Here is a 17,415-nt window from a genome sequence, read left to right as displayed (position 1 = left end):
AGCACAAGATGTGAAGGCTACATTACACCCCATGCATTCATTCTCTCTCCTTACATGGGCTCTCTCTTGTATATAGCTCATGTGAATTATTGCTTTGACATTGAATGGCTGGAGTCTTATAACACCATGTGCTTTTGGATACCATTTATCAAAATCACCTTCTTCCCTAATGAAGGAAGAGCTGATACCAGGCAATTGGTCCAGAAACATATTCACCTGCCAGTCTGGATTGTCCAAAGCACAATCTAATACAACTTGATGTTTGAGCTACCTTTCTGGCATTCTCCATGGATGTTTAATTATTGAGCCTTTGCCTAAGCTCCTGAAATTAGTGGGCCAGGGAGAGAGGAAGGCTCATTACGTTTTGAAGTGCCTGCTCACTTTCTTGGGGCAGCCTCCTTCAATTGAACTACTAACTCTGCTCTCATGTTTCTACAGTTTCAGAGCTTTGTTTCTAGAGTAAGCCAAAAAAAACACCTCTCTTTACTTCCACTTGTATATACTGTGATCTGCCTTTTGTTTTTTTTATGTGTAGACTCTTTTAGGTCCTTTTGCAAAGATCTACATTCTCAGAAAGTGGTTTCACACACACTAAAGATGTCTCACCTATCAGTTACTAGAATCATAGAGACCTTAAGTGAAATAAAATGACTTCTGCAACCACAGAGACTAAGATGAAAATTATGATTCAAACTGGAAACAAATCCATTCACACACACACACACACACACACACACACACACACACTGCCTTGATGTCTTTGATTTTTCTGATTTCATGGTCTGTAGTCTGTTTGAGTTCATGGTCTATAGTTTGTGGCTTCCAAATTTTTTAAATTGCTGTGAAACTTGTCCTTGGAGATATTTAGTTTTCTTATCTTTATTTTTTATACAAAAATCTTGGAACTTTTGAGACATACCATGTATCTCGGTATCTCCTCAGTATTGGTCTTCTTTTTGCCTGCTGTGCTGGGAATTAAACAGGCTAGGCAAGCTTTACCACCAAGCCACATCCCCAGCTTCAGTACTGTATTGTTTTTGAATTAAAAATGCCAGGTAGTTTGATAATTTAAAAATTTTGAAGTTACAAGATAAACATAATATGAAGATGAGTCATGAAAATCTTAGTTGAAATTCATGCAATCTACCCCTATCTTATTCCTTGTGGGTTTGATCACAAATTAAAAAGAAAGGTCTTAAAAATGTAATTGTTTTTCATTTCTTTATTACCCACTGATGATGATGGGTACCTGATGATGTCCCTATTACTATAATAATAGGGACAAGCAAAATTGGAAAGTGTTTCACTTACTAATGAAAAATCTTCCATTGGTTTAAAAGCTAACATGTCCAGAAGCTCTGAACTGTGTTTTGTATAGTCTGCCTTCAGGCTGAAATGTAGCTTTTATAGCCCAAGATTCTGGCAATTGGCTATCTTAAAGAAGCCAGGACAGTTGTGAATCATTGAATGACTTGTTTGAAGCAGTTCATTCTCACTTTCCCCTCGTCCATAGTTTTGAAGGATTCTGACCTTATGGAGAGCTAAGGTTACCCTTCTAGGAACACACTGTGAAGATACCATAAGCCTTTTACCTTGCTAATAGTAATCCTCCATTGTTTGTATGAAGGCAAAAGAAACCTCAACAGAATATCTCATGTGTACATGTTTTCATTTAACAGAAAAGATGACTCCACAGGCTGAGTGTTCTGCAACTGAGATGCCAACCCCAGAAGAGGAGCATCAGAGAAGGAAGATGATGGCAAAGCGGGCAAAAATCATCAAGGAGTTAATACAGACAGAAAAGGATTATCTCAATGATTTGGAGCTGTGTGTTCGGGAAGTGGTTCAGCCCCTGAGAAACAAACAGGTAAATGCAAACTTGAGATTTTTTTTTTTTTTAGAAAACTTTTTTGATGTTCTCTCCTATATCCTAAAAAAGATCAGCAGCACATGAAATTGAAGCACCCTAGTTTATCAGTAAAGTGATGTGTCTTTTTCCTAGTTTCCAGTCATAAGTCCACAGAACACACCAGGTTTGTACCTCTTGTGTCAAGCAGAGAGACACTCTAAACCCTCCCTTCGCCCACAGAAACTGCATTCTAAAACATGAGGAAATTCACAACTTTTTTTCATTTTGAAATTTCTGTGTTCTGCCTTAAATTTCCATGAAACTGGTAACAAAATATGAGCAACAGGTTTTTAGCAGGCTAGGAACAAACTTCTTAATTCAACAGTAATCATGGATTTAGAAGAGAAAAACATGCCTACTCTCCCCATTAAGATTTTGATTAAATCTATGAGTATTTAAATAAAATATAATGAAAAAATAACATTAAATGTAAGTAAAATTGTTCTGTTTGAGTGGCCACAGACAAAACTTGAAGTGTTTATAAGTTAATCATTATCACCTTTAATCAAAGTAAATATACATACACAGAGTTATTTCACCCATTTAACACTTATTAATAGAGTGTTATGTAATCGTCACTGTTCCCAGTACTGACCTTACAGTTCAGAGCAAAAACAAAGTCCTACCCTTGGTGGGATATGCTTTGTACTGCAGAAAGAGAGAAGTCAGACATAAACAAGAAAGAAAGAAAGTTAAAGTATATTAGATGTTACATCTCAGAAATCAAAGCAGGGGAAAAGGATACAGCTTGAAAACAGAGTTTTGGTTCTTTTATTGAACGACTGTGGCAAAGGAAGGCCTTTCTAATGGGAGACATTTGAGCAGAGACTTGAAGGAGTAAGAAATGTTCCAAGTAGAATAGGAGGAGCAAAGACTCTTAACAAGCAGTAGCTAACCATTAGGGGGGTAAGTGGTCCTCATATACAATTCAAATAGTTTAGAAAACATAATATAGACAGTAAAAATGGTCATAAATTCTACCTAAAAAAAAATCACCATTTTTTTGAATACACACACAGGACATTTCCACATAAAGTGATCAAAACTACACATGCTGTTTTGTAACATAAGTGTTTCATTCAACCATATATATCTTTTCATGACTTTTAATACTTGTGAATGTTTTTCTACTGTTATTGATTTTGAGGTATACTTATCTTTCAGGTGCTTGTCCCCTTATCTCAATCCCATTTCAACCACTCACTCCAGGTCACCTTAGAATTTGTCATTGCCAGTAATTTCAAGCTGTTCAAATAAGAATTTCAAGCTTACTCTTCTCTAATTCTTACCTCCTCTCTTTCAGCCCACTCCTGCTGGTAGCCTATCTGACAATTTTTTGAGGGGTGCAGGGGTGGGTACTGGGGATTGAACCCAGGGAAGCTCTACCACTAAGCTATATCCCCAGAACATTTTAATTTTTTATTTTGACTCAAGGTCTTGCTAAATTGCCCAGACTGGCCTCAAACTTGCAATTCTTGCCTCAGCCTGAGTCACCGACATATGCCACCTCTCCCTGCCTCTGACAAATTTTTAGTGCCACCTAGATCTCCAAGTCCTTTTTCCTTGTTCATCAGTTCCACAGCTGGCTTAGTGCCCATGGGTCATTCACTGTAATCACTACTTGTATATGAGTTTGATTTCTTTTTCCCTTTTCTACTTACTCTCCTGAAAGATCTTACCTGGAGGGGTTCAGGTTTCTGGCATAAGTAAAGGTATGGAGTAGACAGTCTCTTAAAATTCAAGACCACTTTCTTCACATGGGTCTCCCAGTAATGTCTCTAAGGGGGGGATCTCTCATATCTTTTCCCTCACACCTCAAACACTCCCTTTTCTCTCCTAATGTCTTTTTCTTAGCACTTTATTGAATAAGTATACATAATACAGGAGAGGCACACATTTACAACACCAAATCTACCAAACGACCTGCATCTCTACCTACATAATCTGACTTCCTCCTATTTCAAAATATCAATAATTCCTGCTTATAGCGAAGGACAACCTCTCTACTAAGACAGCAGATCTGACCCCTTCAGGCCTATTCTAGGGTTTTACTCTTCCATGCGTCCTTTCTGTGTCCTGAATAATTAATTTTACCTGCTGTATTGGATCATCATCATTCCTATTATCTGTTATCTCAAAACAAAAACAAAAAAACCTCCCTCAATCCTAAAAGATTTAACTACATATTCTGTATTTCTTTCTCTTTTAAAATTAACTGTAAAAGGGCTGGAGTTGTGGCTCTGCCATAGAGTGCTCGCCTAGCATGTGTGAGGGCCTGGGTTCGATCCTCAGCACCACATAAAAATAAATAAATAAATAAACAAACAAACAAACAAATAAATAAATAAAGATATTTAAAAAGTTAAATATAAAATATGTAATATGTGCAAAAGCACACATCTGAAACATGTTTCAAAATAAGCACAGTATCCTGTCTCCAAATAAATAATAAATAAAAAGGACTGGGGATGTGTCTCAGTGGCTAAGGGTCCCTGAATTCAATTCCTGGTACAAAAAAATAAAATTAAATAAAATAAATAAAATAAGCACAGTATGCCTATGTTGCGCTAGTGATTAAAAAAAAAAAAACTTAATATATAAGAAAACTCCTTCCCTTGACTTCATCATCCACATTTGTCTCCCATGGAATGAGAAGTTCATTCAGTTGAAAATATTGCCCATTTCAAACCATCTGCTACATAGTTGAGTCAAACTGGGCCTACCAATAGGAATGCACTGCTGAGCTGCACTCTTTTTTCTCTCTCTCTTTAATTTTTAAAATTGTTTTAAATACACAACAGCAGAATTCATGACAATTCTCATTACACATATAGAGCACAATTTTTCATATCTCTGTATATAAAGTATGTTCACACCAATTCATGCTTTTATACATGTACTTTTTTTGCATTACAATTGTTATTACACATATATACCACAATTTTTCATATCTCTGTATATAAAGTATAATGACATCCAATTCGAGTCTTTATATATGTACTTTGGATAATGATGTCCATCACATTCCACCATCCTTGCTAATCCCCTGCCCCCTCTATTTCCCTCCCACCCCTCTTCCCTATCTAGAATTCATCTGCACTCTTAGAGAACGTTCTCTAATTTTTGTGTTTTATTTTTTGCTGTTGCTTTCCTCGTTTTTTGCTTCCTAGTAACTGTTAGAATATGTGATTCTCAGTATAGGTGACTCAGGCCATGTCAAATAAAGAATTTCCACTATGGTATCATTTATGGTAATTTAGCAATGTTTGACTTTTGCTCCCAGTGCTTTGAATTCCGGTTCTCACGATTCTAACTCACATTTCCCATGTTATTCTATTTGGGTTGTGGATAGCTTGTTGATTTTTCACTCTGGGTGCTTCTCTTGGTTTTGGTATCTTTTGGTGCTCTTTTTTCTTCCTCTTTGTGGAAATCAGTTTCGTTCTAGCAGCCTATTTGTCCTTTCTACTAATGCAATAGCAAATCTTTTAAGGTTTCTCAGAATTCTCCTATCAGATCTGCCTTTTCCCCACCTCTTAAAGCTTTTAATCTTTGATTAAGTAAATATGTGCTCAGGAACTTGTGTGAGTCTCATAAACATTTATATGAGGCTGAGTTGGTTAACTGATGCCAGCAGTTCATTAACTTACTGCCTCTTCATGTCCTCACTTCCCTCCTAACCGTTTAAATACCACAGTCTGTGCACGCTACCCACCTGTCATCAGTTAGTGTCAAAATATGTAAATTAACTCATACAATTTTCAGGTAACCATGGGAACCATCTGCAAACCATGCTTAGTTAAACCTCAGGCAACATAAGTAAATATTTTACGTGTATATGTCAGGCTGGAAGATATGTTGGAAAGTCATCTAATCTCACTGTCTTTTCTCTGTGTAAACTTAAACTTAGACTCCCAGTAAAAACATGGCATTTTATGTAAGTGAAGATTGGTGGAAGGAAGTTGAAAACTGAAAAAAGCACTACACGTTTTGGGTTTATGTGAGTGAACTTGTGTGAATGAACCAGCGTACAAATGAATGACTAGATCCAGCCTTGACTGACGACTGTGCAGGGACAATCGACTTCTTTTTAATCTTAACTTCAAGTTTTTTGCCACCAATAGGCCATCACCTAACTGGGAACAGGGTAAATGAAGCAGTTACATCATCTTTAACTGCAGCACTATGAAAGGTTTTGCAAAGATGACAAAAGTATTCACAACATTCAATGTTGAAATTTTCACTGGGCTAACAAGTTCTAGTTATATATTATCCAAACACGGCAATAGGAGGAGACTCCCCATTTTTTGGCAGTAGATCAAAATAAATAAAACTGGAGAAAGGTATCTAATGATAGATAAGGATTTTATGTGTAAGAACAAAGAGGTGACAGAAAACAGTAAAGGAATTTAAATCCATATTTTTTAAATTTGTGTTTGTTTTTTTAATTTCTAAAATTCACATAGTACAAATCTACCTAAGATCTCAAGAGGGATATAAGATCTCAAGATTTCCAAAAGGTAAAAGGTATTTTATTTATAAGCATTTATTTTGAATGCACACTAGGTAGATTATTTATTTATTTATTCATTTATTTTAGTTGTTGATAGACCTTTATTTTATTTATTTATTTGCAGTGCTGAGAATCAAATCCAGTTCCTCACGCATGCCAGGAAAGTGCACTAGCACTTAGCCCCAGCCCCAGCCCTAGATTTTTATTTATGATAAGAAAGTTATGGATATTTACTTATTTTGAATTTGTTCACATATGGTCTAATTGTGTGCATTATGCTTCGAATGTTGTATTTTTTGGAAAATGCCAAAAATTCTATAATTTAGTATTGGCAAGAACTTCCTGGAATTTTTAAGCTTCACAGAGCAATTTCCTAAGACTTTTCCTATAATAATTAATAGAGGAAAACATACGTCAGCAAGTATTTCAGGTTTTTGCGTCATGGAGGTATTCTTATCAAAATTGTCTTCTCTGTCACCTGCATCAAAAGACTTTTACTGTTTCCAGAAACAATAGACAGTTATTTTATTTTTACTTAGTAGGCAATCAAAATTTTTTTCCTCTTGTATTTTTCTATCACTCAGCTAATCTTCATGTCTCTCTTCACTACCAAAATTTTGGAATTAAATTTCAGGACTAAAGCATAAATTCTACTTTATGGAATGAAATTGGCCAAACTATCGTGTGTGTGTGTGTGTGTGTGTGTGTGTGTGTATGAACATAACACAGCGAATTTCACCTTTATGTATATCTATAAAACACTAATTTAAAAAAAAACTATAAACAAACAGAAGAAGATCAGTAGAGTAGTGAAAAGGGATAGTGGAAGGGAGGAGAAGAGGGAAAGGGGAAGTGCTGGGACTGATTGGAGCAAAATTATATTCCATGTTAAATGAACCCCAATATTATGGATAACTACAATGCACTAAGAAAGGAAGGAAGGAAGGGAGGGAGGGAGCAGACATTCACCTTGGCTCACTGATAACTTTCTTAAAGTCAGCTACTCTAAAACCCCTTTTCTTCCAATACTAGTGGAATGATTAAGTTGATTTCTCATGGACATGTCTTATTTATACAAGCAATTACAACACTTCATTCGTAACATGTTCTACCCCACAACAAAGTCAAATGCAAAGGTCTTATAGTTTTATAAGATGTTACCATTGAGTGGAACTGTGTAAAGGGTGTATATGGGATCCCTCTTATAACTGCAGATGAATCTACAATTATTTCAAAATAAAAGGTTTCATTAAAAATTATAATATCCTTATTTTCCCTATATCCCTTCCTTTTTTCTTTTACTAAATTATCCCCCTAAATACATGTATAAAATTTTATATGTAAATATAATTTTTTTTATTATCCTTTACCTTGTTTATTCTTCCAAATTTTCAAATCAATTCTCTTCTCATCAGAATTCTGGGGATGTAAAGATAAAATTGTAGGAAAATTGAAGGAAAAAATTTATAATGCATAAGAATCTCCTGTTTCTCTTGACTATCTCATGATCTCATTAGAATACCAGAAATCTTTCTAGATTGCAGAACAAGCTGAAAGAGAAAACCAAGTAAGTCCCTCTCACCACCTCCTTCTTCTATTCCCACTGTAGAATCCGGCAGTTACTGAAGTCACACTCCTCAGTCACAGGACCTTACAGGTTTAAGGGAACACACAGGTCTAAGTCAGGATGATATTGTCAAAATAAAAGTTGCCCAGAAAGCCAGAAAAAAACATCAATGGGAATTTGGTCACTAAATTAAAAAAATAAAATCAAAGCAATCAAATCCAGCTAACTATAATTGAGGTATTAGAGCAATGATTCAAAAGATATACAGTGAATTTCTGATTCTTTTTTTATAGTAGTTTTTCTGAGCCAATGTACTGACTTTAAAATTTTAAACTCTTGTTGCAAGTCTGCTTTAAATGTTGATGCGAATATTCTTCAATCCTTTAGAAATACTGATTTCCGTGCCTAGTGTCACTGCACCACAGTGAATAATCCTGAACTCTATATGACCAGTTTAGAACTCCACATTTTTTAAATCATAAATTTCGTTTTCTCCCTTTATGTGGAATCCTAGAGTTTATTATATTATCTGGACCATTGTTGTTTCATTATAAGGTTAGATACTTAAATTCGTGTTAAAAAGGTAAAAACAAAATCTCAAAGAAGTTTTCTTTACTTTAAAAAAAAATTTATGTAGTGGAGTTTATTATTCTGTGACTTTAGTATAAACTGTTTCAAATAATTTATATATATATAAATTTGTTTAAAATATAAATGAAGTAAAATGCATTTTGACACATTATACATTCTTCTGGTTGTACATGAAGTAGAATCACACTGATCATGTAAATATATATATTAACAATTCATGCTACCATTCTTTCTACACCCATGCACCCCTCCCTTCCTATCACTCCCTAGTGCCTAATCCAAAGTACCTCTATTTTTCCCTAGTCCCCCTATTGTGAATTAGCATCCACATATCAGAGAAAACATTCAGCCATTGGTTTTATGGGATTGGCTTATTTTGCTTAGTGTGGTATTCTCCAACTCCATCCATTTACCTACAAATGGCATCATTTCATTCTTCTTTAAGGCTGAGTAATATTGCATTGTGTATGTATACCACAACTTATTTATCCATTCATTTGTTGAAGGGCATCTAGGTTGGTTCAATAGTTTGGCTATTGTGAATTGAGCTTCTGAAAACATTGATGTGGCTGCATCACTGTAATATGCTGATTTTAAGTCCTTTGGGTATAAACTGAGAAGTGGAATACCTGGGTCAAATAGTGGTTCCATTCCAAGTTTTCCGAGGAATCTCCATACTGCTTTCCATAATGGTTGCACCAATTTGCAGTGCCACCAGCAACATATGAGTCTACCTTTCCCCCCACATCCTCGCTGCCATTTATTGTTCCTTTTATTCTTGATAATTGCCATTCTGACTGGAATGAGATGAAATATTATTTTTGATTTGCATTTCTCTAATTGCTAGAGATGTTGAACATTTTTCATATATTTGTTGATCATATTTCTTCTTCTGTGTCTGTTCAGTTTCTTAGTTCATTTAGTGATTGGGATATTAGCTTATTTGGTGATGAGAGTTTTTTTAGTTCTTTGTGTATCTTGGCGATTAGTGTTCTAAGGTGCATTTGGTAAAGATGTTCTCCCATTCTGTAGGCTCTCCACATTTTTGATCTTTCCTTTGCTGAGAAGAAGCTTTTTGGTTTGAATCCATTCCATGAACCTCAATGAAGTTTTCCTTACTTTTAAATAACTTTGCTAGTAAGGGAAGTTCCTGTGAATTAGAGAAGATTATTGCTATGAGATATCAAACTCAAAAATCATACAAGTAAACGTTGCTGGTGACCACAAGACGCCTGCACTGAGACGTGTCCAACTGGCCTCTCCTGGGTCCTGACACTGAGTCATGGAGATTCCCTCACTTTCCCATTTTTCCCAGGAGGGACGTTTCAGGGTTATCATCCTGGAAGACACAGGCTTAGTTTGCTGTCAGATCAAGTCCAGAGTCAGTTGAGTGTGAAACCGATACATCTATATTCTACTATGTGAAACTTCTTTTTATGGGAAGGAAATCTCTTATCTCTTCTTGTTCAGAAAACTTCAGCCTATGAAAACGAGGGAATTTTTTTTTTATTATTATTATAGGTTTCTGACAGGAACCCTCCTCCCCGTTGTTACATTTATAAGCATCTCCTAAACTTCATTTCAGGAAAGCTTCAGTTTTCTCTAATTATTATAATCTTCATACAGATCTGAACTTTCTGTACTGAGTAAGAAGATAAATGAAGGTATTTCCCAGTTCAGGGCTAAGGCTAGAATGTTCAGAATTGAAAAAGAGAGATATGACATGCAGATGTGTTTGAATATCCAGGAGTGTGATCCCTTGCACCTGATACAATGGTCTTGCGCTCATCACTTCGCCTTTCTGAACTGAGATGCATAATCTATTTTAATATGCTTGTACTTGTGAAGGATAAGCGACAACGTTTCAGTGGCTGTGGTTATTACAATGATGTCAGAAACTTCCCTAATGAAATGCAGGCAAAGTTGGGGCAGCTTTACTAGGGCATAGATTAATGGAGCCGTGTATATCAGTACAGGGTTATAATCCTGGTCTCCAATGAATAACTCTTGACTAGGAATAGATAAACTTTAATGTATAATTTTCTAAAAAGAATAATAGTGGATCAGAAAGGAAGCACAAATTGGGGAAGAAAATATTTATTGATAAGAATCTATTTAAAGCATTTTAAACACATACAAAACTGATGATTACACGAGTTAGTTAATTAATTAATTAAAGGTCATTTGGAGTATGTAAAGACTAATGAAACACTTTCCTGACCATTTAAAAGTCAAGAACTAAAAAATATATAAAATAAAATAAAATAAAAAAGTCAAGAACTCCTAGTTAGAAGTGATAAGCCTCTTATAGCTATAAAAAGATAACTTGTAATGCAAAGTAGTCATTGGTAAGTGCAACTAATAAGTGCAATTGGAGTTCAGAGAAGGGACAGATCACTTGCAGACAGATTAACTGGGTAATATTTCATGGAGAACGTAACACTTTAGTTGAATATGCAAATTAAAAGGTTAAATGTTTGTCAAATGCGTACTGCAAGCAATGCCTGCTGCTGAGTTCTGCCTGGGAATCAAGGAAATTTATTTCATAGTCCTGCCCTGGAAGAGTTTATAATCTGGTCAAGGAAATGACTCATAAACACATAGAAGCACAAATAACAATTAACAATTTATTTCAAGAGGATATTAGAAGTGATCATGACAGAAGGCAGTTCATGATTAGTTAGGCTAATTAGATATGCAGCAAGTAATTGCTTTAGACATTAGCAGAAGCAGGCAGCCATTTCCATGACCTGTCAGCAGCACTCGGCAGGAACACTCCCATTTTCTGACTTCCAGGACTCCAGGTTCTACTGGCTCCCCGACCCATTCTAAGTGCCCTTTTTCCACCTCCTTCTCTGATGGATCCTCTTCTCTCTGAAAACTGATGTGGTTCAGGGCTTAGGCCGTGGTCTTCTTTCTTTACATTTACTTTGTTGGGTATCTGATCTGGGTCCATGACTTCACATCTGCATGCTGTTGATTGGCACATTGTTAACTACAGCCTAGATGTTTTCCCTGCTTATCTAACTTGCCACTCAAATATCTACTTGGTTGACTACAAGGGACCTCAAATTGAACATGTTCAAAATGGAGCTTCTCATCTTTTCTTTAAAATTTATTCCCTGCTACAGTTTGAATATGTATCCTAAAGGTCATGCGTTAGAGGCTGAACCCTCAATGCCATAGTGTTGGAAAGTGTGGCCTAATTAGAGGTGATTTTAATGCTTGGATCATGATGGAAGTAATGCTTTTATGGTGGGAGTGTGTTAGTTGTTATGAGAGTGGGTTTATAATAAAAGGGGTTTGGCCCTCTCTTGGGATGACACAAGAATGCTCTGACCAGATGTAAGCCCCTCAACCCTGGACCTTTCACCTTCCAGAACTGTAATAAAGAAATCTCTGTTATTTATGCATTATCCAATCTCAGGTATTATGATATAGCAACACAAAATGGACTAAAACACTCCCCATACAGTGTATCTCATGTCAGTCAACAGCAGCACCATTCTTCTAGTTGCTCAGGCAAAAAATCCTGGAATAATAAACAGGTCCTCCATCAAATGGTATTAGTTCTGCTTTTAAGTGTGTCCAGAATTAGACCATGTCTCTCTCTCTCTTATTTATTTATTTATTTATTTATTTATTTTGGGGGGGGGGTGTGGTGCTGGGGATTGAACCCAGGGCCTTGTGAATGCAAGGCAAGCACTCTACCAATTGAGCTATGTCCCTAGCCTGGTGTCTCACTTCTTTATTACTTTCACCCTTCTATGACCACATAGAGCCTGAAAATTACCTTGTAAACACATCTTTCTTCTTTGCCCTTATCTTAACCAAGCGGCCAGAGTGATGTTTTAAAATATTAGACAGATCATGTCGCTCAGCTACTCAAAGCTCATCTCTGACCCCATCTGTCTCTCCTTCTGGCCTCTCCCTGTTCCATCCATGAGCATTCCTGTATTAAGTGCTTTGCTCTTGCTGTTTTCTTTTTCTTGAATGCTCTTCCCCAAGATGACTTCATGGCTTATTGACTAAAAAAAAAAAATTATTGACTGGACTAACTTCAGGCTGGATGGATAGTCAAGGAAATTCTAGAAAAAGAATGTGTCTGTCCCTGAGAAGGCACTACATGGGCAAAGGCAGGGTCAGCAGAGCAGCCCAATGGGGAGACCACAAAAGCAAAGTTCTAGGTTAGGCAAGTTTGAAAACAATTTGTTTGTTGGAGTAGATAATTCTTATAAAAATAAAAATAATGGAAGAAAGATAAGACAGGTCTTGGTCATACCAAACTGCCAGGCTGAAGAACTTGAGGTATTTTCTGTAGGTAACCGGGAGGATAAATATTTTAAAACAGAAGGATTTATAATTATGATTTAAATTAGACTTAGTTTTATGAAGACAAATCAGTAAGTATCAAGCGAACAGATTAGGGATTAGGGGGAATGAAGATGAATTTAAAAGCCTTTTTAGAGACACAAAGTGGAGCCTGACAGAGTTTTAGGGACTGACCAAAAAGAGGCTAACGGAATGTTGTAGATAGTACGATTCATCTATCAATATCAGAGGCAGGGGCAACAGAAGAGAGCCTGTGTTGACTTTAGAATTTGGAGTCTGGAATCTGGTAGTACAGGTAATACATGGTGACTTAAACATCTGCCCCCACTCAGGGCTCAGACTTGTTTCCATCATTCTGAGTGTACTCAGAAAAATCAGGCAGCTGAATTTTAAGCCTCTTCTAGAACTCAGGCAAATTAAAAACTGTGGGCTGGAGTACCGTTAGGTTAGATTTTGACAGGCTTTTTGGAGGAGATGTTCCCTGACTATTAAGGGAACACTCCAAGTTAGCCCATCAAAACAGACTTAATGGCCTGGGGTGTTAATTAAATTCTAGAATGTTCATGTCAGCCAGTCTTACTCCTTTGACTCTATGACCCACAACTATGTGATTAACAAAGATGTAGTTGCCCCAAAGAGGGGAGTGAGAAATTATTAAGATGTTTCAGGGACTGGCTCTGTTTCCCCAAATTAAATCTCATAACTGCTTCTTTTGTGTGTGTGTGACACTCAGGATTCAGAGTGTAATGTGAGGAGCACATGTAAAACTCTCTAGTGGGAAATCCTGCCTGGTTCTGGATTAACACACTGGGAGGTCCATTTATACAAATCAATGAACATTTGAAACATTCTTGTCTAGTTTGGGACTGCCTGTTTCAGCTAGCAATTTGGTTAAAATTCATTCCATAGTCTTCTTTCTACTAAAAATAATAGCTAAAATCTATTGGATTCTTATTATGTGCTGCCACTATTCTAAACATCTTATCTATATTAGTTCATATAGTCCTCGCAACAACCCATGAAATAGGTGTCTTTATAAATGAGAAATTCTTGGTGCTTAGTGGTTAAGTAATTTACCCAAATGTGGCAGAATAAGATTAAAAATTAAGAAGCCAGACTCCAACGCCTGAGGCTTAATCATGATGCCTTGTAGTGTGGTGAAGCCCACATGAGTACTTAGCCTAACAATCATTCACTTACCTTTTTTATCTTTGGTAATCTTTCTCACTGTATCTTTATAGCAAAGGCGCTAAATGCTAAACACTGGAGAAATTGAGATGAATACAGCACAGTACCTAGTGTTCACAATGTATAGTCACATGAGAGAGCCAGACATGCACATGGATAATTTCACAATATTGCAATCAACTACATTGGTAGAGATACATGCTGGTTTGGGGGGCAGAGACCTTACTTAGCCTTGTGCACATGATTATGACAGGCTTTTTGGAGGAGATGTTCCCTTACTATTGAGGGAACACTCCAAGTTAGCCCATCAAAACAGAGACTTAATGGCCTGGGGTGTTAATTAAATTCTAGAATGTTCATGTCAGACAGTCTTATTTCTTTTGGCTCTATGACCCACAACTATGTGATTTGGGTCAAATGTTTTAACTTCTCTGAGCTTTGATTCTTCATTGGAAGAAGTAGATATAACAGTATTTTGTAAGGAATGAATGGAATAAAAGACAAGAAATACAGCAGAATTCTTGAAATATGATTGAAACCTGTGTGCCAAACAAAGATGACTTGAGGTTCAATCAAAAGGTAACTTTATATTTGTCTCTCACCAAACCTTTGAAGTACACACAGTGCAAAATCCTGCCTTGCCTCTGGATGCAAACTGACAAGTCCATGATTTTTCTCTCTCCAGTCTTACATAATAGACCTGAAGTAACAAACACAATTCAACTCAGAAATTAGAAAGTCAGTCCCAGATATTACTTTGAGCTGTGACTTGGACACTGACTGTCCCTCAGACCAGGCCTTCTCTACCTGGAAACCTGAAGGGGAAGAGGGAAGCATAGATGGCTTCCTCCCAGTTTGTCCTCCTGGTACTGCAGCTAGCTTATTAGCCAGCTAGCTTCTGATCCCATGGGAGGATGGGAATGGAGAGATAAGAAAGGGGAAAGGTCTACCTGAACGGGTGCCATTATAGACTGCACTTGATCTTAGCCAAAAGACCAAGAAGCGATGTGTCATAGACGGGCTTCACATTCTTTGAACCTTCCAGATGTAATAATGTGACTCCCTTATACGTGCTCTCCTGACCTTTTTCTGCAAATTTCCACTCTGGGGGCGGAAGCTCTGTCCTGAAGATGACTTGACTGCATCTCTTTCCTCAATCCTCAAGCATCCAGAATGTACCTCCCTGTTCTTCCCTTTTAGTCCTCTAGGCCATATCACAGATAAGCTCACAACTGCTCATTCCCTCACAGGGTCCACATCCCATCCCTGGGAAATATTCCTGTAGTCCTTGCCTTGAAAACATGTCAGAGTATGCATTCAACCCAACTGAGCCAGCTCCTTTCCACCACCACTGCCTCTTTTAGATTTCTCAGGCTTGTGGTCAACACAAGTGATTCTGAAACAGTCCAACGAAATCTCCTAAGTTTTGTATTTGGCAAACCATATTAGTTTGGTATTTGACAGCTGAGGAATCAATGCCTCAGTTGAGCAGGAAATGTGTGATTTTTACCTTCTATTATGTTTACTATCATTGGGTTCTGAGAAGACCACCTAGGAAAGGAAATACCACGTGGCTTAGCCTGAGATCAGTTCCTGGAGTGCCAGGTTGACAGGAAAGCAGAAAATGTAAGCAAAGACAAGACCACACAGAGTCCTATACCAGGAGCCGGGAAAACCATTGAATGTTTTAAATGGTCATGACTCACCTCCAGAGAGTGATCACAGTGCTCAAATATGTGAGATTCCCTGCAGGAGAGTGTGTGGGAATGCTAGTGACTAAATGGCCAATCCTGGAAACTCCAGAACTTACAGTCTTAAAGATATTTGCTCTCGCCAAGTTACCATCTCTCACCTGCCCACCACATCTTTTTTTCAAATTCATTCATACTCTTCTTTTCTTACTTCGTCAATCATCTTAAGGAAATTTTTCTTTTACTTTTTAAAATTTTACAAAACCTTTTTCTAACTTTTCAAAATTATTTGTAGTGAGTCCAGGACTCCTGTAGTCTTTGCTAGTATTATTGGAAATTAGAACTTTGTTACTCTATTACTATATGTGGGAGGAAAAGTAATGTTGATCACTCTTCATATCAGAGAGTAGGCCTGAAGATAGTAGGTCTGAAGAATATCTTGAAAATATTAAGAGTACTGTTATAAGCTCTCCATTTGAGTATATGTGCAGAAGACCCCCTCCCCCCACCCCCGCCACACACACACACACACACACACACACACACACACACACACACACTCGAGAGTACTCGGGTGATCAAGCACAGAATGTTTCCTTTGTTCATCATGCACAGCCAGAAGCCTTTACAAATATTTTTTGGCTAACTTGGGGCATACATAATGTGTGTATTTTTCTTATAATTTCCAATTTATTTTATTTTATATTTTAACCATATAACCGCAGTGTTTTTTCAACACTTTTGTTTTCAGAATTTCTGAAAGGATCACAAAATGTACTGGCCCTTCAGATCAGAAGGGTTATTCCTAGCAGTACTGTATAGTCTCTGAGCATTTTATATTAGCATTTCATAATTCAATTCAAAATTCAAAATAGGAAAGGATGGCAAACCTGCAGACCAAGTAACCATTCCAAATCACCACCAACTAAGTTTTTTTGTTTGTTTGTTTGTTTGTTTTTCCCTAAGAGCAATCAAGGCAGAAAGGGATCTGTCAACCACCTACTTTTCATCCAGGAATATCAGTGCAAGGACCTTACTTTTCAATTATTAGTCTGAACAAGCTGGGATGGACTTCCTAATTCAGGGAATTCTCAAGTTTGACCCGTCTCTGTTCTGGCCTTTCTTCACCTCCATTGGCTCTTCTCTTCTATACATACTTCCTTTCAGGGTAACAACCCTTCTTTCTGCAAAGGAGCTGACATCTCTGTCCTGGTGTGGGTTTGTTTACATTATTATCTTCTGGCCTGGAATGTTTCTGAGCAGTTATCTGGTAACTTGGCTATTTAACTGCAAGATTGGTTAAAAAAAACTCGCTGTCTAGCTGTGATATTGATTCAGCTTGTACTTTGACTTAATTATCCAGTTTGGAATCTAGTTTCACAGTAGGAAGTTTCACACATACAAATCTGCAGTTTTGAGAAACCTGATGAAATAATGGCTAGTTTACCCCGAAAAGCGTTGTAATCTAGAAGCCAACTGTCTCAGTAAATGCCATGGTAATTAGATAATTATCTAAGCCCAGTGGTTGCCAGGGCTTTCTGCCAACATCCTCTTTTTCTACTTGCTGCAATTTCTGTCTCACGAGCATTCCCCTTCTCAGTTTCTACACTAAAAAATAAAACAAGAT

General features: G+C 37.0%; 1 protein-coding gene across 2 annotated transcripts in view; it reads left to right on the top strand.

Annotated features, from left to right (window-relative positions):
• The window catches only part of Arhgef38 (Rho guanine nucleotide exchange factor 38), a 127,864-nt gene that overhangs the window by 26,553 nt on the left and 83,896 nt on the right, over positions 1–17,415 (top strand). For both annotated transcript variants that reach the window (XM_078021847.1, XM_005339804.3), the window contains exon 2: positions 1,680–1,867. In XM_078021847.1, coding sequence (XP_077877973.1) covers positions 1,680–1,867 — 188 coding nt within the window. The remainder of the gene's footprint in view (positions 1–1,679; positions 1,868–17,415) is intronic.

Source organism: Ictidomys tridecemlineatus, chromosome 9 (assembly GCF_052094955.1).
Source record: "Ictidomys tridecemlineatus isolate mIctTri1 chromosome 9, mIctTri1.hap1, whole genome shotgun sequence".
Lineage (NCBI taxonomy): Eukaryota > Metazoa > Chordata > Mammalia > Rodentia > Sciuridae > Ictidomys > Ictidomys tridecemlineatus.
Note: the sequence above shows the minus strand (reverse complement) of the source record. Positions and strands in the feature narration are given on the sequence as shown.